Source organism: Triticum dicoccoides, chromosome 7A, assembly GCF_002162155.2.
Source record: "Triticum dicoccoides isolate Atlit2015 ecotype Zavitan chromosome 7A, WEW_v2.0, whole genome shotgun sequence".
NCBI classification, from domain to species: domain Eukaryota; kingdom Viridiplantae; phylum Streptophyta; class Magnoliopsida; order Poales; family Poaceae; genus Triticum; species Triticum dicoccoides.
The window spans coordinates 25,264,273-25,276,953 of NC_041392.1; the positions used below are offsets into that span (position 1 = coordinate 25,264,273).

The window sequence follows — 12,681 nt, forward strand, 5'->3', positions numbered from 1 at the left end:
TCAAAGCGATCCAACGGCTGCGCGAGTGGCCTCCACGCAATCAGCCGGTAGACCATTAGCATTTCCCTAGTAACTTTGCTTCTTCTCGTTTTTTTGCAAGAAACCCATAGTTTTGTGTGCATGTGCGTGTGTCTTTCTGCCGGTGCAGGGTAGATACGTGCTATTTTGTGAATTCGCGGCTTTTGATTTTGACATTTTCTGTTACACATGATTTTTGTGACATAGACGCGAGCTTTTCTCCTTCTTGCAAAATAAAGGAGAAACAACTGATTGTGAAATGGATAACCAACTACAGTCAAGTAATAACGGAAATCGCATCATAAGGGTTCAAACATAATATATTTTTCATGTTGACAGCGACCTATAACATCATATATAACTATAATTCATTCACAGTAAACTTCACAAACGATTATTTCACATGCTTTTTTTTCATTTGTGAAACAGACCTGTCCTTTCTGCAAATATGAAGTCTTTTGTGCTTCCTCCTAGCATGCCATATCACAAATCACAAAAGAAGAAGAAAAGAAAGCAATAAAGTCTTTCATTTTCAAAGAAGAGAATGGGCAGAAGAAGAAACACATCAGCTTTTAGTTGGAAAAAAATATACTGTCCTCACTGTGATATTTGGCATGCACAAGTTGTCCTGATGCTTCACAAGCTTATAATATTATCAAGGTTTTCATGCCATGGTCATGAGTATGCCTGCTACTACTGTAGTAGTGTAGTTCTGCAATACTAGTTGCTACACCTCTCATGGATATATGATGGGTTTAAGAACAGATGGCAGGCCAAACACTGATAAGAAGATAACACTGGCACAAATGACAACCACAGCATGTCATTCCATACTAGTTAATAACACTGGGTTGCACTGCTATCCAAACCAACTCACTCTCACATAACTGAAGGTTCACCAATCTATGATCACCAGAGACTGTTCCAGGCAGCGAAAAAGAGCTCAAAAAAAGAAGAAAAACTTTTAATAATCTACCGCGATATCACCATCAAGCACAGCTCTCAGAGTAGCGAGACTCTAGTTGACAATGATGTCAGATGTTCCACGAGAAGCCGCCGTCTCCCGGCTGCTCCCCCATGAACAGCCCGCTCTCCACGAGTTCGTGGGAGATGAGATGTTCCAGGTCGTCCATGTCGTGCACAGACTCCGCCTTTGGGGTCGCCGCCGCATTGCCGCCAGAAGCGGCCGGGTTGCTGCTCACTGACTTGAAACTGCTGCTTCGCTGGACCATGCCAGCTCCGCTGTTGATCAGATTACTAGGCCCCGTCATACCCATCGGAGCGGCGCCCTTTGCTGTGCCGTTATTCATGTGCTGTGCCTGCTCTGCGCTAGCAGCGCTGTTGGTGACCGCGGCTCCGGATGCGAGACCACCATTTGCATTGGGAGTGCTAGGAGACTGCTGCTGCGGCTGTTGATGTTGCTGCTGCTGCTGCGGCGGCTGTTGATGTTGCTGCTGCTGAGGCTGTTGATGTTGCTGCTGCTGCGGCTGTTGATGTTGCTGCTGCTGCTGCGGCTGTTGATGTTGCTGCTGCTGCGGCTGTTGATGTTGCTGCTGCTGCTGCTGCGGCTGTTGATGTTGTTGCTGCTGCTGCTGATGGTGTTGCTGCTGCTGCTGATGGTGTTGCTGCTGCTGCTGCTGATGATGATGCTGATGAGCAAGAGCGCGACTATTGGTATTCTTGGCTTCTTGCAGCAGCTGATTGATCACATGCTGCTGGAATTGTGGACTAGCACCCAGGCCTTGGAAACTGTTATGCTGGTGCTGGGGCATACCTTGCTGGAATGACATGGGATGCTGGAATTGCCCAAGCTGAGACGCACGGAACGATCTAGATGCTTCCAGCTGAATGCCACTGTGCACTGCTGTAGGACCTTTGAAGATACTCGATGCCTCCTGCTGAAGCAAACTTTGATTTGGGCTCGAGCCTCTAAGCATATTCTGGTAATTATTTAGCGCAGCAGCATTCTGAGATGCCTCCTGCTGGAGCAAACCCTGATTTGCGCTTGAGCTTCTGAACATATTCTGGTAACTGTTCATTCCCGCAGCATTCTGTGATGCCTCCTGCTGCAGCAAACCCTGATTTGCACTTGAGCTTCTCAGCATATGTTGGTAATTGCTTTGTGCTGCAGGATTCTGCGGATTATTACTAATTGCTCCAACACCTGGAACCTCGTTATTCACATGGGGGCTCATTTCTGTTTTGACTGCCTTTGAGTCATGCAAATTCTGCACCGTGAGCTTTGGTCCAGCAGTTTGCTTGGGATAGTTCTTCAGGCCCTCTGCAGATGAACAGGCAAAATAGTAAACATTTAAACTATCTCACGGATCAATGGGCAAAGCAGGGTCACTATCATCACAAATGTTTCAGTTGTTATGATTTGCTGTTATCAGCAGCAAATATGATGAAGCCCTAAAGGTGGCATACGATGTTTAGCTCCACACTGTTTGCATCACAACCAATTTGTACATGTTCAAGCTCACAGTCCGCATCTCTCACTAGTTCAGACATTGGATTACAACCAAATTTGCATGATATTAGCTGAGTTTTTGGCTCAGCTGGAGTTTGAACATAGTTTCTATTCATGTAGATGTTTCTTATGAAGTACTAAATCCGTACCAAAATATAAACATGTTTGTAGGCTAGCCTACACAAATGTTTATATTTTGGTATGGAGGTAATACAATAGATCATGCATTATGGCTTAACTTTTTGGAAGAAACCAAAATGCTATGCTTAGTTCTACCATATTCATGAGAATCACTAATCAAAACTGTTTTATGGAAACTAAATACAACACCTAGTAGGTACTAAAGACGATTGGTGTATGTGCATGCTCCTACCTATAGGGCCGAGCTTGTTCTTGTGGCTGAACTCAATTAGATCCTTCATGTGATTCACCACCTCTGATATCTGCCAAGAGGACATAAGAAATCAACGTGCCATAATGCACATATACAGAATAAAACCATATAATGCACGCCATGTGGAAAATATCAAGACTACAAAATATTGAACAAATAGGAAGGTAAATACTACTTAGGGAACTCCAGTTACCTGCAAACAGCGAACATATCTTTTAGAAAGACCATGTTCATTTAGGCTGTGGTGATCAATATTTTTCGCTAGTTGACGTGATGCTGATGCAAACCTATAAATTTCATACAAAAAAAGAATTTACATGTAGTGATTAGAATATCAGAAATTCAACTCTAGAGAGAATCAACTACATATTTGTGTGACTTTAGTTTTACTAACTCGTTGCAAGCCTTTTGTGCCTCATCGTTCGATAGGCCAGCAGGTCCATTTTTAGTGACAGTAGCTTGATAACTCTGGGTAGCACGCAGCATATGTGTAACCTGAAAAAACAAAAAGCAGGTGCATAAGAAATATATAGAAGGGTACTAAAGTTAAAGCACATCTCACAAAGCCACAGATTAAGATTTATAATTATGTGGACTGGTTGAATGCCTGTGCTTTACCACTTCCTACAAAGTAAAAAATAAATCCATTTGGAAGAAAAATTTATGAAAAAGACAGGAAGCTTTCAAATTGCAAAACCGTAAAATAATCATAGTGATTTAGAACCACAAAACAAGATGGCAGAGATGGTTTAGAGATGCCCCTACTTGTAGCAAGTAATTTTGGAAGGTGCTATGGCAAACATGAGGATTGCAATGAATTATGGCCTACTCTAAAGGTGGAGTATAATTTAATCGTCTTTGGTGTTTCCGCCTGCAGCTATCTGTAACTTAGTTGAGTAGACAGTTATAAGCAAATGGGTGATGAACATAGTAACCGTGGGAGGGATCTGGTCTTTTCACACCCCAATCACCCAGGAGAAGCAATGCCCATTAGATTTACGTCATAAACACAAAACTACAAGATGCCAGGCATCAAATCACACTGTGTATATGTAGGCGACAGCTCAACCATATGCCTTTGAACCAAAGGTTAATCAGATTGGAGATGGAACAGGAATCCCATACTGGTCTAAGAGCTTTACCTGCTCTGTTAAAAACTTGCGAGTGACATACTCGTCGTGTTTCCGTGAACAAAACTCCCAGGACATAATCTGCATATGCAATTCAGCACATAAGAATGATTCACATTTCGAGATATCCACAAATCCACAAATGTTCAAGAAAGGACACCCAAAAGGTGCTCTGGTATGGGCTAGCTACTACAACTAGGAACATACCTTTAGTTCTGGAGTGAATATTATTCTCAGTTGTCCCTCATGTGTGACATGTTGGTGATCGTAGATGCTCTTCTGAACAACTTTAGTATGCTCCAGGAGCAGCAGTCCGTTGGGCAACCGGAACTCGTTCGGCATGTCAAGGAATAGATATTCATCCTTAACACCGTGGTCAAATCTAATTTGACAGAGTCTAGGAAGTATTTCAGAGGTAGCCTCTGTATAGTAGATAAGAGAAAGGGGGGAAATTGGGTGAGCTCAAAAATAATACATATTGATATTAAATTGCAGAGGAGAACTTAAAATCCTATTTATGAGAATTGCACAATGAAGAGGCAAAACAGAAAGAGTCCCAAAAACAGGCAGTCAAGGTGTTCATCTAAAAAACAGGAGGGGCAAAGCGCATGATAACAGAAAGAAGGCTTTGCTGTGGAAGAAATAAAATGCCAACACTATGAGGCTATTCTTCATTCATGACAGTAACACACTATTATGATAGGGTATTGAGTACTGCTCCAGAGAGTTAACAAATTCACAAGATACTTTTATTTGCACTCTTGATACTTAATGGCTTCCTTAGAATTCTGTAAAGCTACATTTATTTGCACTCTTGATGCTTAATGGTTTAATGGCTTCCTTAGAATTCTGTAAAGCTACATTTATTTGCACTCTTGATGCTTAATGGTTTAATGGCTTCCTTAGAAAGTAATACTGTTGATTGTCTTCTGTAAAGCACAAGACATGTACAAAAATATTGAACTTGGCAAATAGAGGAATAACAGAATAAGCACAAACAAATGAGCATTCATACTCAGTGAGCAATCTTGAAGGGAAATGTGCAAACAATCAAGGATATAACATTTTACCATATCCCTTCCCCGAATGTGTATTACAAATATCACAACGCCATGTACCCTGTAACAAGGAAAGAATAGGAGTGTGAAATTTCATAGATCTTATACAACATCAAGGAATAAGTACCCTGGATATCGACCATGCATGCAGAGCAGACAAAGAATCAGCTTTATCAGCTATCAGTGGGTTTATTACACAAAATAGATATATACAATTAAAATAGCCATTGCAGGACGGTTTCAAAGTTTCAATTAAAATAACTAGTGCAGGCTAAAACAACAAATATTTCCTCAAGAGGCTACACATACAAATTATGTTTCTCACTGCCATCAAAGGTAATTGATAATAAACAGTGTTGATTGTTGAATAATCCTAGCAGAACTTTAAAAAGATGGTGTATGATACTATATAAACATTTATTCAACATAATTTCAGATATGAAATTTTTACTAACCGGGGATGTCTGTGGAATAGCAGCTGAGGTATTCCCTGGTTTTTCATATGATGACACACACCATCTCTCTCTTGATCGTGGTGCAAAATATTCATCAATGAGCTTCCTCCAGTATGTTATGGGATTATTCTACAAGAAAATTTTGAGTAAATTGTACTTCCATTGTTGTGTACCTTGTAATAAATGTATGAAAATACAGAAACTCACATCTGGCCGGTAACGCTTGTGATACAAATACTGCATTAACCTTCGAGAACAAAGCCCACTCTCAACGGGAGTCCTAACAGGTCCAGCTAGCTGAATTCCAGGCTGTGCTGGCGGCGGCCTCAACTGTGGCTGCCGAGGTATGCCAACTTGAGAATGTTGATGCTGAGGAAATTGTTGCGATAACTGATGCTGCTGTTGTTGCTGAATTTGTGCCAGTTTGTGCTGCCGGATCAAGGCTTGAAGCTGTGGGTTATGTTGGCCCTGGAGATGGAGAGAACTCTGACCTTGGAGCAGCTGTTGAATCAACTGTTGTTGCAAGATATCATCTTGCTGAATATCAACTCTTGGCTTCTTTTGAGCATGAAATGCGGCGGCAGCATCAATCACAGGTTGTGATGTTACACTAGATGCTCTCCGCTTCTGCATCTGCTCTTGGGGTGGACTTTGCTGCATGATGGAGCCATCAATGACTGAAGAGCCAGAAATGTTATTGGACGAAAACGACATCGGAGAGGCAGGAAGGCGCATGAATGAATCAGCATTCATGCTCGTACTTTGCTGAAACTGGGCACCTCCAGAAAGTGATGAGTTGCCATCGGTCACCAAAGAGCTAACACCAATGCTTGGCCCAGAGGAATTTGTAGTACTAACTGGAAGGCTACCATTCATGTCCCTGGGAACAAGTCCAAGGTTGGAGCGTGGGGCCCCGGACATGGAGGTCAGCAGGGTTGAGACTGAACCATCACCTTGAAGAATCTTGCTTAATGGGCTAGAACGTCCCTGGAAACTAGCAAGGATCTTCGGATACTTTCGCTGGAAACTGCAAAGTGTAATTATCAGTAATTTTGAAGTAATGCAAGCAAATCAAGAAAACAGTCACCACAAAATTTCTCAGCCAATGAGCTTATGAACCAACAGCCAGGATGCATAATTCAAAGTTACTAACTTCTAAGTCTCAAAATTAGGAGGACCCGTTTCAGGACATCAATGATAAAAATAGCCATCATCAAAAGGCAAGTGTTAATCCAATCTAAGAGATGAAATACATACATCGACTTATCTTCCAAAAAGAATACAGGTTATATGGCCAACGTAAAAGAAGCCAGAAAGAACACAAATAGAGAGGAAACAGGGCAAGAGAAGTTGACCGAGACAGGATATTTCATTTGAATTACTAACTAGCACATAATACAATCAATGCAAATTGCAACTACACGCTCGCATGATCAAGTTCCTAACAGCAAAGAGAGTTGCTTTCTATTCACCCTGACAAAAGGAAAGCACAAGACAAAGGGAGCTGGTAGTGAGAAAAGTTGAGCGATGTACAGTCTCATGCAAGCTTGCAAGATATCACAAACCAAACAGTAAAAAAGAGAAGGTAAGAGAAAATCACAGGAACACAAACACACCTAGTTCAATTAGAAGAAAATACAATCTTGCATGATCACCTGCCACTTTGTTTGGATATTTAACTACAGAAGACTATGAAGGACTGCGACTAAAACAAGAAACCCTGATGATAAACAAAAATTGCTTCAAAACCTAACTAAAAGAGGACACAGCAGATAGACTGCCTAACCTCAGAAACTGGAAGAGAAGGTCAATGTAATGAATAAAAAGATTTAACTCGCCAAGGAAAAGAAAAAAAATACAGAAAGGAGACAAATTGTATCCTTCAATGCAGAAACAAGCTGTCATTTTTTAAGGTGGTCATCGGTTACAGTGAAATATTCCACAATAACACAATTTGGATACGAGTGTTAACTTCTGCCGCAGCTTTCTTAGAGGTGATTGATTTATTTTCCCCTGTTGGTTCCCAAAAATTGGTTAATTTCTTTCTCGAAATCGCCACACCCCACGCCAGGTGGGGCCCAGATGTCGGTAACTCCAAGGGAGGAAGCTACATGAGCTCGCGCGACACGGACCGAACAAGAGAGAACCCGTGGGCCCACGTGTCAGTGGCGTGGCTCCCTCTAATGTAACGTAAAAGAAAATCACAGGTACACAAACCCACCTAATTCAGTTAGAAGATACCCTAAAAAAAATTCAGTTAGAAGAAAAAATACAACCTTGCATCATCAACTGCCACTTGGTTTGGAATATTTAATTACAGACTATGGAGGACTGCAACTAAAACAAGAAACCCTGATGATAAACAAAAACTGCTTCAAAACCTAACAAAAACAGGGCACAGCAGATAGACCGCCTAACCTAAGAAGCTGGAGAGGAGGTCAAAGTAATGGGAATAAGAAGATCTACCTCACCAAGAAAAAGACAAAAAAAAATACAAAAAGGAGATGAATTATATTTTAAGGTGGTCATCAGTCACAGGGGAATTCAAAGATTCATTGAAGGGGGGTGAGCAAATTTCTGCAACAACACAAATTGGATACTGCGCGTTAACTTGTGCCGCGGCTTTCTTAGAGGTGATTGATTATTTCGCCCTGATGGTTCCCCAAAATCGGTTCCACGCCGCATTGTGCCATGACAGAGCTCGCCCCTAACTAACTCCACACCAGCTCGTAGTACAAAAGCTGCAGGCAAACCGATGCTACTGCCGACCTACACAGGTGGAGAAAGAGAAGGCAAAACTTTGAGAGCTCCCCAACAACTCAAGCAACATCAGAGGCAGTATTCCTCTCAAGATCCAGAGAATTTGTGGGTTCGGAGAAATTCGACGCTCTTTCCAGCTCTCGCTTTTGGTGGGCTCTACACCTTTCCTAGCGCAAGAAGAGGATTTTTTTTTCCGCCCCAAATTCCCGGCGCCGCCGCATTGGGCCGTCTCCACGGCGGAGAATCCCCCCTGTTCGCCCCCGCCGCATCAAGAACGCGCGCGGGCGCGAATCCCCTCGAAGCAGCCGTGCGGATTGAGGCCGGGCCATGAGTCGAACCAATCTACTAGTACTACCAGCAGCGCAGATATCACCAACCGAGTGCGGTGCGGAGAAATCCTCACCTCGGGAGCGAGCTCGCCGGCGGCGCGGTCGTGGCCGGCCGCTGTTCGTCCTCCTCCGCGACGCTGCCGCTCGTTGGTCTCGTGCTCGGGATATTATTCTGGCGTTTGCTTTCCCCTTTTTATTCTAGCGTGGTTCTTATTTCTTCTCCTCCGCTTCTGGTGGCTGCGTGCGGGCGGCGGCGTCGCCGGCGGGCGGGCGAGGGCGGCCGGGTTAAATAGATTCGCGGGGGGTGCGACCGGGGCCGGGGCCGTGGTGACCGCCATTGACGGGTCGCGCGGGGCCCACCCGCGCCATCCCAGCCCTCCGATCCGGATCCAACGGTGGCCACTCCCACGTGGCCGCCCGCGATTGGCCGGGTGGTGGGGACGCGCGACCGGGAGCGGGGAGGTCGGCCCGCGCTGCGCGCACGCGGGCCGGCGCACACCGCGCGGCACGCGGGCCAGGTGGGGCCGCTCCGTCAGCGGCGCGGACGGTGGGTGGGTGCGACGGGACCGTGTGCTCCGAGCGGAAAGCCACGAGCGCGAGCGCGGGTCGCGCGCCGTGGGCCCAGAAAGAACCCGCAGGCCCACGCGTCAGCGGCGTGGGTCGCTTTACGGCTGGCCGCGAGCTGGTGCGCGAAATAAACGGGGGGTTTCTTTTCAGCTGGGAGGAGGGCTACGTGCACGCCGCCTCAGCCAACTGACCTGCGGGCCGGGAAGCTTCCGGGCCCCGCGTGTCAGCGCGGGTGCAAGGAGGCGGGTGCGTGTAGCTTTCCGCCCTTTTTCCTTCTCGGGCCGACTGCTGCACATCATTTGCCCAGGGGCGAATTCGCTACGCGCACGCGGGGTCGGGTCGCTTGCTTTCTGGGGCGGTTGCTTTGCGAGGGGGGAGAAGGACGGTGGGGCCGGCTGTTTGAGTTTGACTAGTATCGTACGATTATTATTATTATTTTGTGCTTAATAAGGTGATAATTATGGTGTGCTAGGCTAGGCTGGGCCGACCATCGTAGGGTTCGCTTTGGCTGATTATTGTGGCTCACATGTTTGTGGAGGGAGGCGACGTGATCATAGGACTGGTAGGCGTTTTGGTACCAACAACAACAACGAGAAACAAAACATATACACAATGGCAGGGTCTTATCAAACAAAAACTATGCATTAGCTTTTCTCAACAAAAAAAATGTCTTAGTTGATTGATGGGCATTGCACATGTTTATCTGTTGCGCGGAACCGAAATGTTTCACCGATAACTTCACGGAAAGGCCTACGAATTTGTGCATGGTTAGTCAAGAAACTCATGGGCTCGGAGAGCGGGTTGTAATGCTTTTGTCATCGTGGTCGAATGCTTTTGTCGCCAACATATGAGCCTCCGAGGTCGTTTTGGTCAAGGCCGGTACATTCCCATTCACTTCATTGCTTGTCATCGTCGCTTTAGTCATCTTCGAAACGCTAGCACATCATCCTAACCCTAGCACTGGCCGTCATGGATCTTGCATTGATCGCATGATGGAGCGGTTGAGACCGATCGGGATGACTCATTGATTTGGCTTGATTGGCCAAACATTATTGAGTGGGGATCCTAACCCTAACCCTAACCCTAGCCCTAGCCGTCACGTTCTTGCATCTGTGTCCTGACCGAGCGGGGATCAAGACGACTCGTTGATTTGGCTTTGGTGGCCAAGCATTACATTTTTTTCCTTTCCTTTTATAATCCACCCCATCACTAGTTGTTGTGTATTTTATGAATGTAGTGCCCATGGAATACATCGCCAGCCTGATGGGTGTGCCTTTCTTGTCAGTTTGGGGACCGTTTCTTGGAAAATACCACATTGTGCCAACAAGTTCGTTAAATATAGGGTATTTCATAAAAAAATCTCAAATTATGTAGTTCCCTTGGTTAAATGGTGTACTGGGGTGGTCGTTATAAGAATATCCCATGACGATGGGGGTTGGTACTCATTCTTGCTCTAGGCTAAGCAACTCCATTCGTGGATGGTTCGGTGGCCTTCAGTATGTGGACAACTCGCTTTTTTCTGGAGCATACGTGGTGTATTAAACACTACCACCGTCCTGAAATATTTTGGGATGGAGCTAGTATTTGTCGGTTGTGTCTCCATCTGAAGATTGTTTTGTTTTCATATTCTTATGGTGCTTTATCCGTGGTGGAGGGATACTTTGACATTTTGCTAGTTTCAAAACATTGTTTCAGTTTTTTTTTGCAGGAAACATTGTCTGAGTTAGGAAAATAATATCTTGGTTCATCGGCGGGCATTGAACATGTTTATCTGCTGCGAGGAACACAAATTTCTCACTGAAAACTTCATAAAAAATGCCTAGGAATTGGTGCGTGGTTAGTCTGAAACGTATCTTCCTTGAGATAATGTTCTAGCTGCCCTCGCAGCGGCTTACTCATGGGCCATATCTAAAAAAGACGACAAAACATTCAACCGCGACACTCGCTCGAACTCAACATGAAAATGAATGTTTTGTCGTCAACGCATTCATCTTCGAGGTTGTCTTACCTCGATCGATACATCCACTTCACTTCATTGTATGTCGTCGTTGCTTCAATCGCTTTCGAAATGCTACCACAACATCCTAAACCTAACCCTAGCCGTCATGGGTCTTGAATTTGTCTATTGACGGAGCAGGATCGAAATGACTCATTGATTTTGCTTGAGTGGCCAAGCATTACATACTTGCTTTTCCTTTTTATAATCCACCTCTCGTTGTGTATTTTACGAATGTGATCCATGTGGAATTCATCGCCAGTTTGACGGGGTGGCCTTTCTAGTCAGTTTGGAAGTTGTTTCCTGAAAAGGAGCACCCCACAGTGTCTAACAAGTTCGCTAAATATAAGGTATGCTGATCTGAATATTTCTCAAATTGTGTACTGCCCGTGATTAAATGGCACAGTGAGGCGGTCGGGAAAAAGAATATCCCATGGTGACCAAGGTTGGTAGTTATTCTTGCTCTAGCGTGAGCAACTCCATTTGTCGACGGTTCGGCAGCCTTTGATATGTGGATGACTCGCTCTTCGGGAGCAGATGAGGTGCATTACATATTGTCAGTTGTGTTTCCAACTGAAGATTGTGTTTTTTTTTTGCATAAGTTCTGGTGTTTTCCCCGTGGTGGCTACTTCAACATTTTGCTAGTTTCTTTGTTTATTTTCCGTTGTTTATTTGTTGTTCATGTTGCTTGCAAGTTGTATTTCGGTACCTTGTACCCGCCGTTCGAGAGTTTTCTTAAATTAAAATTTGGCATTGTCGTATCATTTTTTTTTGTGTGCGAATCGGCAGTGTCTTTTCTTGTAAGGAGAAAAATTCATTAAGAGTGCAAGTGAAATTCACTCGAACAAAAAAGAAGAGATGAAGGTATTTGCGATCGATCGGTCGAGTGCGTGCGTCCCTGGGTTAGCGATTGGTAACCCCTGGAGATTAGCCAGTTACGTGTACAGTTGGGCATGCGAATTAGGATGGCAGCACATCCATCCATCCATCCTTCGCGAGGACGGCACACGTGAGCGCGTGACGAGGCGGAGGTCAATTAGTCGCCAATCCATCGCTCTCGTCCTGCACATGCGCTTGCATGAGATTCGTCTCCATCGCGTACGGCGTACCTCTACCGCCCATTTTACACGCATCACCCCACCAAAAGGGTTTTCCACGTAGAAAACAAATCATTATCCTGGCTTTGTTGTGTGTGTTTCTAAAACCTCTAATTAAAACCAAATAAACATATATGGTTGCCACCGTACTACATATACTCCTACTTACTTCTTTTTTGAGGAACAAGTTAAGTCACGAAAATTTCCTGGCTGCAGTCTGCACGGTTAAAATGCTCCAATATTCGTTTTTTCTTTTCTTTTCAGGCTGTGCTCCCGCGGCTTGCTCGAGCCTCGCATCGGACATGCGTGTGTGATGCTTTGGGACGTCCTATTCAGCGCGTTCAGCGCCGCTGAATCAAACTGGCGCTTACTGCAGGACCTTGCTTGGCCGGCCCACGAACACGCAG

The 12,681-nt window shown here is 44.8% G+C and overlaps 1 protein-coding gene across 1 annotated transcript; it reads right to left on the bottom strand.

Moving 5' to 3' along the window:
- Positions 1-736: 736 nt before the first annotated feature.
- LOC119329794 (probable transcriptional regulator SLK3) lies at positions 737-8,882 on the bottom strand. The gene is made up of 10 exons (XM_037602885.1): positions 8,689-8,882; positions 5,733-6,552; positions 5,526-5,654; positions 5,083-5,131; positions 4,220-4,434; positions 4,025-4,093; positions 3,277-3,377; positions 3,076-3,169; positions 2,862-2,931; positions 737-2,299 (listed from the first exon to the last, which is right to left on the bottom strand). Exons 2-10 carry the CDS (start codon positions 6,444-6,446, stop codon positions 1,053-1,055), a joined length of 2,688 nt encoding a protein of 895 aa, XP_037458782.1. The 5' UTR covers positions 6,447-6,552; positions 8,689-8,882; the 3' UTR covers positions 737-1,052.
- Positions 8,883-12,681: the final 3,799 nt, after the last annotated feature.